The sequence below is a fragment of the Phallusia mammillata genome, chromosome 2 (assembly GCF_965637545.1).
Source record: "Phallusia mammillata chromosome 2, kaPhaMamm4.hap1.1, whole genome shotgun sequence".
Classification (NCBI taxonomy): Eukaryota; Metazoa; Chordata; class Ascidiacea; order Phlebobranchia; family Ascidiidae; genus Phallusia; species Phallusia mammillata.
Window position 1 is genome coordinate 29694837 of NC_137253.1, and position 19855 is coordinate 29714691.

Genomic DNA, 19855 nt, shown 5'->3' on the forward strand with positions numbered 1-19855 from the left:
TTTTCAAGTGACAGTACCATTTTTTTACCAGCAAAAATGCAACTTACTGGCTTTGTCCATAATTTTATAGTTTTTTTTAAGGAATCCATAGGTTTCAGTTTGGTAAATTTAAACAAGATATTTGGTTTAGAGTCAGGATATATTTAAAAATTTTTGGTCAGGGTGTATGTTTTTTGAAAGTTTTTTGGTCAAAGTTTTGAGCTTTTATGGTCAGAATGTTATACACAATATTTTCCTTGTGTATCACCAGAAATACCTTTAGTCAATACAGAAACATTACTGTGGAACTGTTTTGTCAGCAGAATTGAAAACAAATATTTTCAGTTGTTGAAGGATGTAGCGGCAAAAAACTGTCTTTGATCATTTCAGCAAAAATGTCTGCCAAACAGAGTATTATAAGCACTATACAAATTGTAGTGATACAAGCAATTTTGCAAAGAATTTGTGCTTTGCCTGTTCCACAAACTGATATTAGTAAGTAACTTTGTTTTGATGTTTTTAAAAAATAGTTTATATCTGTTCTTAAACTTATCTTTCCAAAGCAGTCTATGATAAGTCATCATTACTGTAGCGTAAAATATGGTAGTATAGTGTGATTTTTTGGTTCCGCATTGCTAATTATAATTTAAACATTTAAAAAAATACTTTTAACGAAACAATTTTTTTTTTATTCATTAGCAAATGTTTCATGCTTTGCTACTCTCGACTCGCTCGGAACTTACAGTCCAGATTCAGTATTTACTGTGAGATGTCCGGAACAGTGCTTATCGAGCAGACCTTTTCATGTCGAGGGTACTAACAATTATACTCCTTCATCAAATTTATGTGTTGCTGGCATTCATAGTGGAGTCATAGTAAGTTTTTCACCTAAAAATGAATATCATGTATTTTTTGTACTGTTTGGAATGATTATTGTCTGGTGTCAAAATTAAATCATCTAATGAACTTAAATATACCTATATTTATTTGTATTGGTGGTGTACCCTAATATGTTTATAATTGGACAAACATAAATGTATCAACTCCATGCAAAAGCTAGTAGTATATCTTTACTGGACTGTTAATAATGATAAAAGTGTTCAGTTTGGTGTATTGTTATATTGGCTGGATTACTGGTGAAGCTATTACATACAGTGGTAAACTTACATCCGTTTTTGCACCTTCGACTATATCATGTACTCTTGTCGCTTTAGAACCACTTGCTTGTCAGACTAGTGTAACTACATTTTTGTCTTTACAGGTCCTGTACTTTATTTGCAGAATTTTTTCCCTTCATTTTTAAAAAAGAGCATTTCCATTTTATTTTTTTAGACTAAATCAGGTGGTGTGATGAAAATAACAGTGCAAAATAAGTGGATAAACCCTGTTGGATCAAATCGAAATGGCGTTAGGTCACTTGGTGGATTCGCTGCACACACTACCTTTATTCCTAAAGGTGCATAAAATATTTGATATTACTTTTATAAGGGCCCTACATATGTCGTCATATTAAAATTTGTGGCAGTGAAGTATTAAAGTCCTTTTTGTGTGACATGTGCAATTAATGTTCATTAGATCAAATTATTGTTATGCTTCTTATTGTAAATGATTTAGACAAAAAAAATAATTGTCTTTACATAACTACGAGACTTCAAAAGTTGTTTTTGACTTGCATTTGCATTGATAAACTACTCATGATTTGTAAACTAAACCTAAAAGTAGTACAAGTTAAGATGAACATAAATTCATAACTGGGATCAGCCTTGAAGCGTCTATGCAGACCAGCGATCATGGCATACTCAAATATAAATCACAGTCACCAGGCCCATTGAAGGTGCCATAGCAAATCAGCCAGTCAACTAGCATACATAAATGTAGTACAACAATATTAGACAATTACAACAATTATCACATACAGTAACTTATTAGCCAACCGTATTCATATGTTTTAGCTGTGAACCCACCAGCCTCCTCAAGTTCAGCCAATCCGAAAGCGAACCTTGGCGAACCAACAAGCAGTTCATCAAGTGCAAGTACCACAACAACACCTACATCCACCCTTACTACAACCGCACCTACAGCTACCTTAACTACAACACCACCTACAACTACCAGTAGCACAACAAGTACTACTACAGTCGCTTCAACCTTATCGACAACCCCTACCCCAATCACACCTACTACATCAACTCTATATTCGACAAGAACGCCACAAGTTCATTCATCCAGTTCCAAGCAGCCAGGTAGTGTGTGTGTGTTTGTTTAAATAACTACAGAAAAGTTGAATTGGTTTTGTTTAAAAGTTTGTGTAAAAAACGTATAATTTGCTATTGGATCAGGTTCTAGTATTTTTATAAATCTCCTTTAATAGTATCATTCCCTTTTTCCCGTAAATAAGTTAAATTACATGACCTTAGGCAAGTAGCACTTATTTTTATGACATAAAAGTATCTTTTTATTGCTAGTATAACGGATAAATTATTTTTTTGTAATAAAAATAGCTTTTCTTGATCGCAAAAAGTTTATTTCACCCCCAATTTATGGTTTCTAGGTAAAACTGGAGATTCATTAATTGAGAGTGATGCTGACAGTCCAACAGAAATATCAAAATTTAGGAACAACATTAAATCGACGACTGCGAGCCCATCTGCCACAGAATCAACAACATCACGAACTGTGAAAATCCAAGCACCTAACTCTGTTTTTACGTCAACAGTTGAAAATGGTATGTGCTAAATTGGCAACTAAACCAACAGAAAATGCCAGTTGCTGACTGCTTCTTGGAAAGATTGCACAGACTTTTTTTAAGTAGCTTTCAGTTAAATATGTTTAAAATTTTGTCATGTGTAAGTAGCTCAATTTTTCTGCTTTTTTGAGACTTAAATGGGATAGTTAATGCTTTTTTGATGGTGCAAATCTTGCAACCATGGCTTACTGCATCATTGCATTTTGTAGTGTTCCTATTTTTGCTCCTATTGAGTCAGCATATTTGTCACATGGGTAAATATTTCTGGTTGAGTAAATTTTCTGTTTTTAAGCACTCTCCAAAAAATTTGCATCCTTTTTTATGGTTATTTAAAAAAATAGTTAGTTCAATTTATTGTATTTCATGACAATAAGATTTTTACCAACTTTTAGAACAATAAATCAGACAAAAATCCTTTTGCTTTATAACTGTGAGAAGGCATAACCAATACCGTGTTGTGGTTGATAAGCGTCTAGAATCAATCGTGCTTTACTTGGAACTGTTGTTAGGTTGTTCTGTGGCCCAGTATTATCACATACTGAGAATTTGCTGTTCCATGAACTACTTCAATAGCTGATGTCCTGCAGAAAAAAAAATGCTTTATTAGTACCAACATAGCGAATTATGTCGACTTTTTTTTAGAAAACTGGTCAAACTTTTGGCAATTTTGAAAGTGATTTCAATAATAATGCCACAGTAAGATACTGTACTATTTTTGGAAAATTTTGAAGCTAGAAAAAATTGTTTTGAATTAGCAACATTTACAATTGCACAAGCCAGATAAAATGCCGGTAAATCATGTTGGGTTCGTTTTAAAAGTCAAACTTGAAAAATCTTTGTTATGTGTTTAGTAAGTTTTGATCTAATACTTGCTTTGTTTTTAGATGACAAAACTTCAAATTCAAATTTAGTGTCAGAAGAAACCTCAAACGTATACAGTGAGTTTGCCTCTGTATTAAAACACGGCTTTGCTCAAATAATCAGTTCAATGCAACCAACTACAATTTTATTTATTTATTTGCTAAATTACAGCCTTAAACTCTCAGTGACTGTCAGTAAAACTATTATGCAAAATAATATTTTTTTCTGATAAATATACTTTTTTTGCAATTCAATAATAGCATTTTATGTTTTTTCAGCTTTGTTGCTATGGATTTGTGGTGGTGTAACTTTCCTACTACTGATTCTTCTACTGGTTTGTTTCTTACGAAAGAGATCAAGATTTGGAAGGTAGGATGAATTCAAATTACCTTTTTATCTTTAATATAATGTTAACTTAGTGTTTCTCAGGAATAGTACACATTTTAGTTTAAATGTGTGTCACAAGTAGAAAAGCGTGTAAAAAAATTCACTTCAATTGAAAATTCGCTCCAATCTAATAATATTGTGTGTTGTACTCTTAAATTTGTCTCTTTTTTTGTAAATTTGTTTCAGGTCAAATAGGGCCACTAGTCATTTCCTGAAGGAAGTATAAACAGTAAATGAACATATTGATAAATAAAGTGTCAGTTAGTTGTATAGTAACGGTGGAAAGTAAATTTTTAAACATAATTTAGTTATCCCTAAAACGTTGAATGTAAAATCGCAAGACTACTCAATGTAAAATGCAAAGCAGCCATATACAGCTCTAAATGGCATTTGCCTGTGCATTTGGCAGCTATGTGTTTAAACCCTGTCAAATGCAGCCACATTTTAATCTCACATGTTCTGTCAATAAGGTTTGCCGCTCTCCATAATGTAATACAGTGGTTAACAGTGCCAATTTCCTTTATTTTTACCGCTAATGCAATGTTGCAGTACAATGTAAATATGGGCACAGCCTGTAAAATTGAGTTTATGTGCAAAAAGGTTATGTATGTTATTTGTACTCATGCCATGGTATTAGGCTGCATATTGAAAATATGCCCATATGTTATATTGTTTTGCATAAATGAAAATTGTAATTGTTTTCAAACCATGCACACTGATCTGAGTCTAATAGACCTAAAAAGACTCAAACAGACGTAAACTTAAACGTTTCTCGTGCCATGATTACTTTGTTTTGCATTAAAATTTTCCAGAACTAGCTTTGTTGCAAAATGTCATTTCAAAAATTGCAATACAACATGCAAGCAACCAATGCCAAAGCCTCAAAATTGCTTGCATGAAAACACATTATGCAGAAAAGTCATGCACGAATTCATGTACCCGTATCTCCAATGTTGTTGAAATTGCACACATGAGTGCAGATGCGTGCACTGTGCAAAGTGGTGGGCGTGACAAAAATGTGTGAACAACTGTCCGTTCCCATCAAGACCGTATTGACGCCTAAATATAAACACAACATACGGAGATCGAAGAGTCATTTTTTGTTAATATGAGAACAATTGTTGGTACTTTTATCTATTGTGGTAACGAATTTAAACGAATTTGCTATAATTACTTTGTAAATAGTGTAACAATAGTTTTTGATGTTTTGACTTCAAAAAGAACGAAAACAATATTAGGAAAAACATAGAAAAGGATTAAAAGTTGCTAGCTGTGGTATATGTGTGGCGCGCTAATGTCATTTCCAGATGTTGTCACATTAAAACACATATGCTTGACTTATGCAGTATTCCATCCATAGTCTACTGCTCTACACATGACGCGTGACGCACGTCATAAACATAAACAAACCTACTCTGTTATGTCACTTTCCGGGATTATAACCTACAACATGAAACGTGTGTTGAGAATATGTAAACAAAAGTCGCGAACTAGTGATATACAGTACAAAGGCCGGTTTTCCAAAACATTTCGGACAAATATGCCGGTTTAACTTTTTTAGTATATAAAGTTAATAACCAAACTTTTAAGGTCGCCAATTTAAAACACCGCCGATTATTATTTAACTATTTTGTCCAGTAAACAAATTGTTTTGGAATGTCATGATGAATTCTACATCATTAAAAACATTACAGAATTGGGCATTTTAGGTTTAGTCTCATGAAATTGCCTTACACCGTAAGTAGGTCAATTTTGTGTAGAAACTTGTTTGTGTCGTTTCAATTTAATAATTATGCGCAATTTTGCAGCTGGCCGTTCTAGCTGGCATAAACGTTTAATCTTGACATGATTGTAAGGAAACCATTTACACTAAAATTGGTAAATACCACAAATTAATTATGTAAATGGCAGAATGCAAACAAATCTATTCACATTTGAGGCTTTTTACATAACAACGAGCTCAAATTGGGGGCACATTCCCCTTAATACATCCAATAAAATTTAATCATAGCACCTGTTTTCTCACCTAAGGTGTAAAATACCAGCAGCGGTTTTGTTTTGAAGGTTGCATTAACGTCAGACTTATGTAAGGAAAAGATGAAATCGCCACAAAATACGTTGCTATTAACGTCACAGCGATTTTACGTGGTTAATGTTCCATTTCCCACTGGAGGCAAAATTTGGATGATAGATTACAGAAATTTCTGTCGTAATATGTCATGTATTATAGAAACAGGGTAGGCTATAACTTACGCACACATATTACATACGGATCTGTTTATTAAATTTGTACTGATCAGATGTACCCTGTTGCGCTCAGAGTTGTAAGTCGGGCTTAGGTTTCTTCAAAATAACGGGCTTGATTTGAGCCCGACTTTACACTCTGTGTCAGTATTTGTTTGAATAAAAAACTAGCTAAGTAGCCAGTTGTTGGACCTGACCTAATGTCAAACAGCCCTAAAACACCCTTGTTCAAGACCAATTGTCTATTGTGTATGTCGTCTTGGTCCTTTCTGTGGGTTCAATATATTGGGCTGCCAATCAAACTTTCGGGCCTAAACGGGCTTCTCAAAAACGATTAGAGTTCTAGCCGGGTTTGGGCTCCAATTTCAGGCCTGTTTACAACTCTGATTGCGCTAACAAAATGACGTGATTTATTTTATCAAACGTTCTGGCACCACTGAACTAAATTCTACTATTTCACAGATCTCGAATATCACATGCCGGAAAACGCAAGCCCTGCCGTAGTTCAGGTGGTCTCGAGTCCTGTGTATGTTACGTGGCGGTCGATTCTTCAGTACAAGCATTACTGAACGATCCTGAGACTTGTGAGAGGCCTTGTGAACTGAGAGACAGGTTGCAGGAAACAGAAAGCCTTCCTGAGTCAAATTGTCACTCAGGGCCACAGTGTGATGAGTGCACAGGCGAAAAATGTGCGTCGCAATATGATTTTTAGTTCAGTTCCGCGATTCTCTACGTATTTTTGTGTCTTTTATTTATTGTCCTGTGTATTTTTGTAGTTTTTTTTGTACCCCAACACAGTGTCTTTTTGGCCGCCTGAAGAACTAGTATGGATTCTCATTGACACAAATCCCGTTTTACGTACAACACAAGTCTGTGAGAAGAACTATTTGGGTAATTTATTTCTTCAACCATCAATACGACAACAGTCCATTGACTAAAACTCAATCCTGGAATTTTTTGACTTTCTATAGCCGAAACCGAAACATGGAATTTTTTCCCTTTTTGTCAACTGTGTTTTGTCACTGTACCTTACCATTATGGTAAGCGACCGGCAAAAAAGTAATTTACTCGCTTGTGTAGCTGCACTAGTTCCACTTCGCTCTGATATCACCCGTTTATTGTTCACAAACGCCTTTGTTACGCCATGCTTGCGTCACTGAAGGGTTTTCCCACGCTGGTCAACTCCATGGTACAGCAGAATTTAAGGCTGCTAATATTTTGCACACCAAAATGACCCAATCAAAATCCAAAACGAATATTTTACCTTTTTCGGTGCCCCATAGAAAACATGCACCAAAAAAATATTTAAATTTGCCTGCCTTTCCGACTTGTAGTATTGTTTGATATAACTGGGTATAATTTGTGCTTTTGTCATTGGTCACAAACAATTTTGACCCCAATCGTATTAAATTACCTTCTTGTTTTGATGGTCTAAAAATGCGCAATCCGAAATTCAAAAGTATATTTCAAAATGCCTTGAACTGATTATAAAAATTGTATAGTTTTAATTCCAAAATATTTGGCGTTTGTTCCATCTGTGACTGAAATGTATAGGCGTGCAAAAATTTATTGTAAGTATGTTGCATTTTGTGTGTATTGCTACACCATTTCGTATTTCCCGCGATATGCAAACATTTGTTGCTCCCTTATGTGTTTTCTGGCGTTATACTAGGACAAGAATGCCTCGCACAAAATTGACTTATTCTAGTAAGAAGTTTAAATGTGCTTTAATGTTTTGTCCCATTAGAGTAGAAGTTAATATATGTATGTCTGTGTGCTTGCATTGCAATTTCAAAGTTTTTTTACAAGTTCACAAACTAAACAATTCAATCTTAGTACCTCATACGATTTTAATTGACATTACAAAAAAATGTATTAACTTCTGTGTATTTGATGTAAATTACTTCACGAAACATTTTACCACCTTTGGCCATGACAAATCCAAAATTGACAAGAATAACAAAATACAAAGTAAAGTAACTTTTCCATTTCGTTTACCGGTTGCACAGAGAGTATTACTGAATTGTACTGCAAAATATGTGACACGTATTGTAGCCTAATTGTTGTTTAGTAAAATTTGCCTTCTCACAAAAAGTGGAAATTAGGAAAAATGTTTGTTCATTTCGCAATCACATCTATGCCAAATTCACTTGTGTTGTATTTCGTTTTCATTGCAACAATCCATTGTCGTTTAGTCATTGTTCCTAAAATTCTAATTTGATAATGTACCTAACACTGCACCATTGTCAACGTATGTGACGTCACATTAGTGTTGTAAATTTGTGCTTGTTTGAGAAGTTTGTTTGGAGGCAGTCACTGCGTGGTGGAAATAAATGCCTAAAACTGTTAACCTGGGTGGTGTAGTGTCAAACAAACAACAATAGGAAATCGACAGTACCAGCACGAAGAGCCGTTTCTGCTGTATTGACTTTACACACAATGCTTACTTAGGAGATAATCCTTGAAAAACTAAAGAAACATCTGAAAACAGACGGTTTAACAAAGTGCTTCTTGACTTTTGGGTAAATTACCCTGGTAATTTCACATTTTAGGGTAAATGAGATTTAAAAATATTGAGAACCACTCTTTAAAAAATTTGTGGTGCTATTACTGGAAACGCCACAACAAATTGTTAAACATTGGATCCATTGAAATTCCACATTCGCTTTCAATATCTGGTCAAATACCTGTTTAAATCGTGTTAGCTGCATGTTTGACGCACAAGCTAGGCAAAGACAACATAAAGCAGACGTTTTTTGCGCCGCTACATCGATCTGCTTACAACGCAGAAATGCGAGATTAATTTATAATAGTGACGTTAAACAAGCCTACAGACGTCACACACCTCTGACGGCCAGCTATCACGTGTTACTGTGTCAAAATCAATATCAAGGGCGCCTTAATTTTGTCACGAATGTACCGCTGTCAATTGTATTAGTGCAATTTTATAAGTTTGGTAAAGTTTTAATTCCAAAGTACATTTTTGACTATGTTTTGTCAAATGACACGAAAAAAATAAACAAGTAAAAGTTTGATTTCTATGTCATATTTCTTGTGCGGTTATTTTGAAGTTTTTTGGGGGCATCTTTTGCTGAGAGGTTTGTTTTGCTGTTTCATTTCACTTTTATCGCTTTTCGTTGTCATCATGGAAGACGTTGAACTTCGCGATGCCAACAAGAAGCTGCTACAGCGTCTAAAGCAATCGCAGGTAAAAATATTCAATGATATGTGTTGTTTCAAAACTAAAAATCCGTTGTACAGAAAACTACGTTTTGTGTTTACTGTTTACGAACTCGGGGCATTTAAAGGTTTATTTTCTGAAAAGGCTGTTTCAAGATTTTGTTTAATTAAAGTGTGGCATGAAAACATGTTTTTTTTTCATTGCCAACAAATTCTGAAACGTGGATGATTTGAATTTAAAAAAAATTTCATATAATTATGCAGGTTGAGATTTCAAGGTTAATTGTCGCTGCAAAACACTCAGACCCACGATTGATAAATGCTGCCCCTCTAACTTCAACTGTGGCGAATCGAAACGGAGGAGATGCATTGAGAAAATCGGGAAGACTGCTTACTCATGCACGAAATGTACTCACAAAGTCACCAGGTTAGATCAATTAATTGTTCCACTACATTTTTAGTGATTCTTAAGTTTTGTCCCTTGAAAGAGATTTTCTAGTATGTGTTGAAAAATTGCTTTGGTAGAGTAATATCATGTTTTTGATAACTCCTTGATGAAATGTGGGTCTGCTAAACAATTTAACAAACATATTACATCAGTTTTTTGTTGGCCATGGTTTAAAAAACACTGTATATATATATTTCACAGAAAGTAATAATGTTGCTTTAATTGACTTGAACCCGGAGAAAATGGCAACACAGTTCTTGTTTCATAACACATTTCAATTAGTTTCTATCTGTAATTAAACTTTTTGGATTCTGTCATCATAGTATATTTGTTTTATTTCACAAGGGACAACAGACTTATTTATTTAATTGTGTATTTTTTATGGTTAGGCATTTTAAAGAAGAAAACCAAACAGCAGAAAAGAGTTAGGTTAGTATTTTAAGTTTGCTTTTAAGCTGTTGTATAATATTTAGTTTGACTTATGGTTGGGATTTTAATAGATTGCCAACACCTCTGATAAAAAGTCCCAACCCAGCATCACCCTCTTCGCCAAAGTATGAAATTATATCCAACTTTTTGAAGCATCAGTCGGACAAAGGAAAAAATTTGACCTTTACCGAAACACCTCAAGGTCAACCCATGTTAACAGATGCTGGAAACACCAGGTAAACTGCTTTACCATATTGTCATAAAAACACCACATTAACCTTGACATATCACTTACAGACCATACAGGGCCACGGAACAAATGAAGGAACCAATATCAATTCTTGTTAAAACTGGAACTAGCAAACCAATTTCAGAAAGAAACTTTGACATGACACAATCTAGTGTGTTAAAAACACCACAACGAAAGGAAATACGGTAATACACAACAAATTAAAACAACAAACAGTCTTGAAATGCAATGGCACAGGCATTCTGAGTTGGACATAAGCTAATGAAGAGCCAAACATATGGTAAATGTTGTTTTCGTAGCTCCGAACCTCCGCTCTTGGGATATGACTGGATTGCTGGTAATATTGAGAATGATGAGCCTGGGGCAGAGCAATCAGAATCCTTTCTTGAAGAAATGAAGGAGTTTAGAAAATTGAATCGCTCTGATTGTCACAGCAAACGGTGTTGGAATGATATTTTGAAAACACCAAAAACTCCATTACATGAATTGTCACCTCAAATGAAACTGCAGGTATGTGTGTGTGTGTTGGAAATACATCTCAACGGAATAAATGAAACACTGGTTGTTTGTGTATTTCTTTTTTGGCATGTACTGGTCTCCTTAAACTACGGCCCTTGGCCCCTAAATTCATGCAACTACAAATTTTGGTTTCCCAAATGGTATTGATAACTTTGTAACATCAAAAAATTAATCTACTTCTTCTAAAAGTTTTCCTGTCACGATATGTAGAATTTATATTACAAGACTACAAGTGTTAATTGTGCACAAACAATTGCCATCTTTCGTTACTTGTGAGGTAATATTCAAGCATTGCTGTGAAGATGAGATTATACAATTTACGCTGGGGCATGTAAACTATTCAACCCGCGCAAATCATTATTTAAACTTATGTGGTCTGTAGTGAAAAAAGTTTGGTAACTCTTAGTGATGGGACGATACCAGGTTTTGAAGCGATTACCGAGTACTTAAGTACATTGTTGTACTTAGTTGTATATCACCTGCTAATTTAACTGCCATGGCCAGCGTACAGGCATGCACACACACATGCAGAAAAAAGTAATCTCCATACGATAGCGAAAAAAATACATAACCTGGCGGAACTTTTTCCCAAATTTGTACTGTCCGAAGCATATATTGGCACAAAGTTTTCAGTGTTCTTATAGTGTAAATCGGCCTTCGGTACTCGCACGTTGGTATCGAAAACTGAGACAAAATATTTTGATACCGAGTACGAGTATCGATACCACTGAAATCGTTCGATACCGAGTACCGGGTACCCGTCCCATCACTAGTAACTTTTGTGCATGTGGTTGAAAACCAAACTTCTCACAGATCAGGGCTGTGAAGTCAGTTCATAATTTTCAGACTCCGACTTTCCCTTTCCCCTTGTATCAAAGAACAAAGCCTATTGCTGGCTGTTATTCGAATCGACCGAAAGTCTGAGTCTAAAAAAATATTGACATATTTAACTCAGAGGCAAAGAAAGATACAGCCTGCTGGCTGGCTAGACTACGGCCCGTGACAGCCAATTACGTGGCCTGCACTGACTTCGTCAAGTAGTCCAATGTTTTATACTTTTAATTTTACCTCAAAGTGTATGTGTCGGTTTATTGACTGACCCTCAGCATTATTATAAATGCAAATTGTGACCCTTTCAAAATTGTTGCACATCCCTGCTCTCCACAATCTTGTACACATTCTGGTTTACTGGATAAAACAGATTAACAAACTGGACTTGCGATCTACCAGGTTCCTCTTTAGTGATGGGACGGTACCAGGTTTTGAAGCGAGTACCGATACCGAGTACCACATGTATATACCTTCGATACCGAGTACAATTACCAAGTACTTAAGTGTAGTGTTGTACTTAGTTGTATATCATTGGCTAATTTATCTGCCATGGTCGGGGGGCACACACATGTGCCGAAAAGTGTAATCTCTACACGATAACGAAAAAGATATACGTAAACTGGCGGAACTTTTTTCCAATTTTGTACTGTCCGAAGCAAATATTGGCATAAAGTTGCCCATATTCTTATGGTGTAAATCGGCCTTCGCTACTCGCACGTTGGTGTTGAAAACTGAGACAAAATATTCCGATACCGAGTATCGATACCACTACAATCGTGCGATACCGAGTACCCGTCCCATCACAAATCTTCTTGTATGTTTTCAGGGGCAGTCAGCAAGAAGCCCAGATCCAAGTGATACAAGAGATTCACGGATTGTCAACTATACAATAAACAAGCGATTATTTCCTGTTCCAGTGGATCCTAATGACTGTGGCAGACCTGGAACTACTTCATCACCTCGATACATCAGAGTTTCAATTCCCAAAGCATCACTTATATCCCCATACAGGTATGCTGCTTGTTACAGTGTTTTTTTTTTTCGATTTTAAGGCAGTTTTTTTTAACTGAATCATGATAACTTATCATTCTGGGTGGCAATATTTGATGATAAACTGGAAATAGTTCTGGAAAAACAACAACTGGAAATGGACTTTTTGTAACAGAACCGGCTGAAAAATATGACTTTTGTGATAAAATCGGCTGAAAAACATTTTAATACCACCACTGTATAAAGCAGGGGTTCCCAACCTTTTTACGATCCCGTACCCCTTGGACGCTCTGCACTGCAACGCGTACCACTGTGCTCTATGGTACCACTTCTTACAGAACAACTAATTTGTTCGAATCATATTTTATTCAACACTAGCTTAAGCTACAAAACAGTAGATGATAATTGATATCTATCAAGAGCAATCATTTGACATAATTAATGCCCACTGTGCCGCAGCGTTGTTCGGCTTTTCATAGCATTTTTGTTGAGAATTGACATGATCTGTATTTTGAAGATCGTAATGATACGAAACAACAGGAATAGTTACATAACAATGACAATAGGCCTGGGGAATGTTTTTTTGTAAACAAAATCAGATAAACAAAATATAAAGTTGCAAATCGAGGTTTTTGTAAACAAAACAGAAGCTACTCGCGTACCACCTGAAAACCCTTCAGTGGTATGCGTACCACAGGTTGGGAACCCCTGGTATAAAGCCATCGTGCTTGCTGTGTATGTTTTTTAACAGCACTTAAAAATTAAATGGTTAACAATATTCTTTCAAATTGAATGGTGGTCTATGGCCTGAAATGAGTTTCCACTTTAAAGTTAAAATTTTTATCAAGCTGTATGGTTTCTGCAATCTTTAGAATGTTTGCATGTAAATTGCTAGCCTAAGTACCTTGATTTAGTGTTAGTCAATTAAGATGTGCCACAATGTGTGCAACCTTACTATTTAGATACAGACCAAAACATGGATCAAAACATCATGATGGAGCTGACTCTCTTGCTCTTCCAGATCACTGTGCACTGGGTTGGCATAACACTGTACCAAAGAGGGTGCCCAAGTCAGAGGTATAACATTAATGTTTACTAATTAAAGCTTAAACCAGCGGTTCTTAACCTTTTTTTGTCCACGCCCCCCTGAAACAGGCAAAAAACGACATTTTTTTCGAACACATGCAGCAATGGAACTACCAGAAGTTTCCCTTGCCTATGTTGTAAATCAGGTATCATTTAATTACAGGCCTGGGGCGTTAAAGATTGTGCAAACATGCAGAATACATTTTAGTAACAATTTTGCCTGGTCTAACAGGATTACAAGGCATAAGTATCATCCAAAAGCAGTTTGTTACGTCACAGACAAAGCAAATAATAGTAATTGTTTGCGAACAATTGCCGTTTTAGTTCTTTGTGGTAGATAAACATACATTAGTTGGTATGTGACACTTCTATATTTTTCATAATTTTACAATTAAACAGCGGCACAATCTGAATACAAATTAGATCGTGGGAAGACATCCCTTTGCGGTCTCGTCAAAGTCGCCTCGCGAGTTCCAGTTTGGGAAAGTCTGCGTCAGGCCTTGTAACCCATGCAGCTTTTGAGCATGATTAATAAAATTATCCGACCCGCAGTTTAAAAACTTGGTGACCCCTGTTTTAAACTGACAAACTAAAAACTTTGTCATGTATGTCAATATTCAAAATTTGTCTTACGCCATAAGGTAATGCATTATAATATTCGTTTATTTTAAAAACATATGTGCTCACAAACAATACATTACACTTGCAAAATTAATTTTAGGGGGAGGTGAGTGTACAGTTAAATACTTTTTTTTATTTAACTTTTGGCTCACGCCCCCCTTGGAAATGTCTGGCGCCCCCCCAGTTAAGAACCACTGGCTTAAACTGTATGTTAAACTTTTGCTTGAACATAACACTCAATTTTTTCCAAAAATTATAAATTTTTCATGAACATTATGACTCTTTGGAAGGCTATACACAGATCTGTTTTGAGTTTACTGCGAAACATACCGCCCTAAATTGCATTTATGCAAAATAACATGAGCATTGGCCAAAATGCTTAAATAATAAATCGTCACTTTTTACATCTATTTCGGCCGTTATTTTACTTATTGAAGTTGTGACTCTTTTTGCATGAAGTATGCATTGTTTGCAGTTCTGTTTTTTTACAGAAAAAATGTAATAATAATGAAGATCTTCTTAATTTGTTTTAACTTCTGGAAAACAATTTGCTAACAAATTTTTTCATGACATTAGGCTGACACTTGCCTCGATCTACGGTCGTCAATACGCCCCAAAGAAAACCTTACAAGCTTACAATTAAAATCTGGACAAGCAAATTTGAAAGGTGGATTAAAGACTACACCGGCATCGGAGAGCTATTTAGATAGATCTTATGCAATCCAGTACAACCTACGCAAGCTGAAAAGTGGAATATAATGGATCATTGATTCTGAAATGTGTATTGTAGAATGTATTTTTTTAAACTGCACCTTATTTGCAATGAAATACAACATTATGAGATATTGTGGCAATCAAATTTCAATTTGAAGAAACTGAATTAAATCACATAAGTAACCTGGCGTAAAAAAACAAAGAAAAAATAACATTTACAAAAACTGAACTAATTTTCTGTTGCATCCTCCGTATATTTTTCCATAATTGGAACTGTTTATTGCAAAAAAAGTCAAAAATTAAATATCAAGCAAAAAAAGGATGGAAAATCATAATTTTGAAAACTTGACATCAGCTGGTGTTTTCTTCATCATTAGGGCCTGAGCTGATTTCATGAGGTCTTCGGTTTGTAACATCGACATGTTCCAAGATTTCTAAGCACAAAGTAAAAATAAGGCATCTACATGCATACTGTGCATGTAATAAACTAGAAGTTATGAGATACTGTAAGAATTTTTAAGGTGCCCATTGAGAGGTCTTGCTGATTCAACTCAAAACCCAATGCCACTGATCTGTATATGTATATTTCAGGCAAAACTCGAGGTACAAATGATTTGTATTATGGTAAAGCTTCAACTAATCGACATCGGTTAATCCGGACATTATTTTTGCTTTGAACAGGTCTGAACCTGAGGTTACTGTATTTAAGTTACTTAAAATATCAGTTAAGCAACAATCTTTACCATATATTCCAATCCTTCTGCCACAGAATGGTCTCTTGCATAATTCATGTTCACTTTTGTACTTTGCACAGCAACAGGACTTTTACTTGCAATCATCGAGGCAAGTTCAATCACACCTTCCATCAGCTTATCTTTGTCACTAAATACTTTGCTGCAAACGATAATGGAATTAATGTTACAATTTCCAAGAAACCCTACACACACAGAGTCACAGACCAAAAGTGTTGACAGTAACATTTACACTACCATGTGTAGCTCAGACCATATGGACTTAATACACCAAGCATAATCTACCAGTTGATCTCTAAAGTTCATATGACATTAAATATGTAACACCAGAATCATCTAATCTGTAACTTAATGTACAAGGGCAGCATTGCCAATTTTTTTTTTCAAACAGGTGATACAACAGACCAGTTATGCAAAGTACATCAACATGCATTGTATGTTTTGCATTTTAGTAGAGGCTAGATCAGTTTGACTTGGTCATTTTATAAGTAGCTCACATTTTGACAAAAGTGTAAACACCCCTGTCTTAGACAAAAGCTCTCTGCATGTTTATATAACAGGTCACTTTGACAATTTCGGTCAGAAAATGTCCTTGGTAAACAGTAGCAATTTAATTGAATGAAACATTTACTCTTTGATTTCCATCTAAACATCTCTGACATAATTTTGAGTTCCATGACAATGTTATAACCTGATGACCATGGCAGAATCTACAAATGTCAAACCTACTTGACCAAGCCACACTCCTTTGCTTCTGCAGACCCCATTTTTCTCGCGGTATAGGCCAATTCCCTGACCAGACCCTCGTTGCCAATTATTTTTGGCATTCGCTGCAATGTTCCCATATCTGCTGCAAGACCTACATCAATTTCCTGAAACAAACAAAAAAATATTGATATCCTAGGTTCAAAAAGGTCATTGCTGTCGTACTTCACCACAACAAGGTGACACACACACACACATTATATTGTTACCAAACTGTTTGCTACAATGCTGTGCTTGCAGAATAATGGTAATGCTTTTCACAAATCAAATTTTAGATTAGCTGCAGACAGTACACATTGTTTGTCATGCCAACAGCTGAACTGAGAAGACTTATCGGTACTTTTTAGATATTAGAACATTATGTTTTTATACCAATAGCCAGTGGTGAGATTCAAATTTTTTGTCAGCTGGTTCTATCACAAAAGTCATATTTTTCAGCTGGTACTGTTGCAAAAGTCCATTGACAGTAACCAGTAATGCTAACTGGTTTGCTGATCTCATAAAATTTTGTGAGATGGTTCTATAGAACCGGTGCGAACCTGCTGAACTCCACCACTACCAATAGCCGTTTGAATATTTCAGAATACACTGTCAACCTTACTACATATAGGTCAACAGCAACATATTCCAAGTTATACCTTTATGGAGAAATAAGCATCTTCTGTGCATAGTCTGATATCACAAGCAGTAATTACGTCCATTCCTCCACCGATACAGGCACCGTGAATTGCAACCAATACTGGTTTTGGACACTGTGAATAAAACCGCAAGTTTTAATATATTTGTTGTGTAATATATTCATACACAGCCAGTGTACAAGTTTGTGCATCAAAACACATCCTACTTTAAATGTACATTCACAGGAAGCTTGTTAACAACAAAATTTGCATTAAACAGTAACAAGAGATGAACCTTTTCAATGACAGTGCAGCTGTTTTGAGCTAGTTCTATGAACTGTTTCAACTCAAAAGCTCTCCTTGCAACATCTTTGTCACCAGCTGGTTGCAAAGTCTGAGCTGCCTGCATTAGGTCAAGTCCTGAAATGACATTAAATGTGGTATTCCACAATAACTAGATACTTTAATCTAAAGCACATACTTGGCATTGACTGTAAAACAATGGACAAGAATTTAAAATCAGCTTGACCAAAAACTGGACTCTCTGGTTTTAGGTAAGCTCTAAGTAACTCTCTGGTTATTTAAGTAAACTTGTATGAATGATAAATACATTGTATTAAAAATTGTTAACAATTATACAAAGTTTGCATTCATTTGATGAAGGCTTGTATAATATATGCAAAACATGTGTAGTTGCAGCTAATTAGAAAGAAACAAATACATTGGGTAAGGTGTGGTATTAATTTTATTTAGGCATCCTATCTGAACGCCAAAAATTCAACTCAGCAAATAAGTTGTAAGCATCCAATTTCAAAACAATTCCACTCTAGTCCGTAAATGTATTACCTGCTGTAAACACACGTCCTCTGCCGGAAAGAATAATTGATCTGACGTCTGCATCCTTTGCAGCTTGGTTAAAGCAAGTTATCATATCTGACCACATGGCAGCAGTCATGGAATTTAATTGTTTTTCCCTAGAAAACACATAAAATATGAAACAATTCGATAAAAACTAAATTGAGTAGTTTTTTTTATGGACCTACTTTTAGTGTAAGATAATAATTTGCTAATCTTGAAACAGTAGACATTCAGGTCAACACATTTTTCACATAATTGAGTAGAAATTAAAAATGCCATATAGTTTGCTTACTTTAAACAATAGGCGTTCGGGTTAATGCATTTCTATCTAACTACATAGGAATATAAAATCCCACCATCATGTACTGTCAGTCAGTTGCATAAAAATAACTTGATATATTAAGTATGTGATTAACCAAAATCTATAAAATATCTTGGTTTTACACTGGCAATGATGCATAAGCTTTTGGGCTTAAAAAGTATGGCATGTTTTGAACTGATTTAAGCCTTTGGAAAACAGTTGTGCCAACCTCTTAAACTGGTGATGTTTGAACTAAAAAGTTAGTCAAACAACTTTGGTTTATTAGCAAAATGGAAAGTCCAACCTGTTGAATTCCACATGGAGCACATGCTCTTTTGGTGAAGAGACAGCAAGGCTTTCAAATTTGTAAGCATTTGTGTCGCATGACATCTTGGCTGCTGTGATATTGGCAAACGTAGTAGGTGCTAAAATGAAATACAGGCATAAGCACTACATAACAAGTTTTAAATTTAGAAAAAGTATCCAACACAATAATTAAGATAAAAATAATGGACTTCATTAGCTGAAAACAATCTAAAAAAATACCTCAGTCTAGTTCAAATTTGTTTTTATTGATTTTTTTTTATCTGGCATTTTTACTCACATTTAGTGCACACAAAGACATTTCGGTTCTACAGATAAACCTAGTTAATCACATAACTGATTTACCAAGCTGAGTATGCAACTAAAAGCAAAAAAACGACTAAATGTAGGCGTAAGGTTTTCCAATTGAAAGATTAAGATTTACTATTCCTATGAAATTAACCAAATTCTCCTGTACATCCAATTTTCTTTGTCTGTAATTGTGTACTGCTATACAATCGAAAAAACACTATAAAAGCAAAATTTAACTAATTGGGTGCTTGACAGGATTTAATGACTCAAATCTATAGTAAACAAACACCAAGAGTCTAACTGACTATTGGTTTTAATATAACAGTTTAAAATACTACAACCCTTTAATACGTTTTAAACTGGAAGATTTTTGATTTGCTCGGCATTCTTTGGTCTTATACATTTAATATTTTAAAATATAAAAAATAACAAAAGTTTTAAAAGACATATATTTCACACTAACAACTTTAGCACAAGCAAAAAATTACCTTTAGACAGACTCCTTACGGCGAATCGAAGCATGCTTCCCGCTAACCTAACTTGTAAAGAATTTATCAACAAATTTGTCTTCAACTTCTTGTTTACAAATCCCGGCCAAAGGTCGACTCGTTACGCGTGACTTCACAAAAATGACTCGAATTTTTTTCACGATTTTTTTTGTT

The 19855-nt window shown here is 35.1% G+C and overlaps 3 protein-coding genes across 4 annotated transcripts; 2 read left to right on the forward strand and 1 right to left on the reverse strand.

The window, feature by feature from the left end:
* Nucleotides 1–242: 242 nt before the first annotated feature.
* On the forward strand, nt 243–8567 carry LOC145214908 (uncharacterized). Its single transcript, XM_080083530.1, has 8 exons — nt 243–474; nt 679–854; nt 1312–1435; nt 1932–2222; nt 2531–2704; nt 3610–3663; nt 3865–3955; nt 6680–8567. Exons 1-8 carry the CDS (start codon nt 375–377, stop codon nt 6927–6929), a joined length of 1260 nt encoding a protein of 419 aa, XP_079939656.1. The 5' UTR covers nt 243–374; the 3' UTR covers nt 6930–8567.
* Nucleotides 8568–9267: 700 nt separating this feature from the next.
* LOC145214907 (uncharacterized) lies at nt 9268–15421 on the forward strand. The gene is made up of 9 exons (XM_080083529.1): nt 9268–9425; nt 9662–9824; nt 10235–10274; nt 10346–10510; nt 10572–10709; nt 10824–11034; nt 12701–12885; nt 13827–13941; nt 15148–15421. The coding sequence occupies exons 1-9, from the start codon at nt 9363–9365 to the stop codon at nt 15328–15330; spliced, it is 1263 nt and encodes a 420-aa protein (XP_079939655.1). The 5' UTR covers nt 9268–9362; the 3' UTR covers nt 15331–15421.
* Nucleotides 15352–19815, reverse strand: LOC145214909 (delta(3,5)-Delta(2,4)-dienoyl-CoA isomerase, mitochondrial-like). 2 transcript variants are annotated; one of them, XM_080083531.1, is made up of 8 exons: nt 19682–19815; nt 18883–19003; nt 18266–18393; nt 17715–17839; nt 17441–17554; nt 16767–16909; nt 16029–16179; nt 15352–15719 (listed from the first exon to the last, which is right to left on the reverse strand). In XM_080083531.1, the coding sequence occupies exons 1-8, from the start codon at nt 19713–19715 to the stop codon at nt 15615–15617; spliced, it is 921 nt and encodes a 306-aa protein (XP_079939657.1). In that variant the 5' UTR covers nt 19716–19815; the 3' UTR covers nt 15352–15614. The 2 variants fall into 2 exon arrangements, with proteins under 2 accessions (XP_079939657.1, XP_079939658.1); XM_080083532.1 differs by lacking the exon at nt 19682–19815 and adding an exon at nt 19183–19292.
* Between the last annotated feature and the right edge of the window lie 40 nt (nt 19816–19855).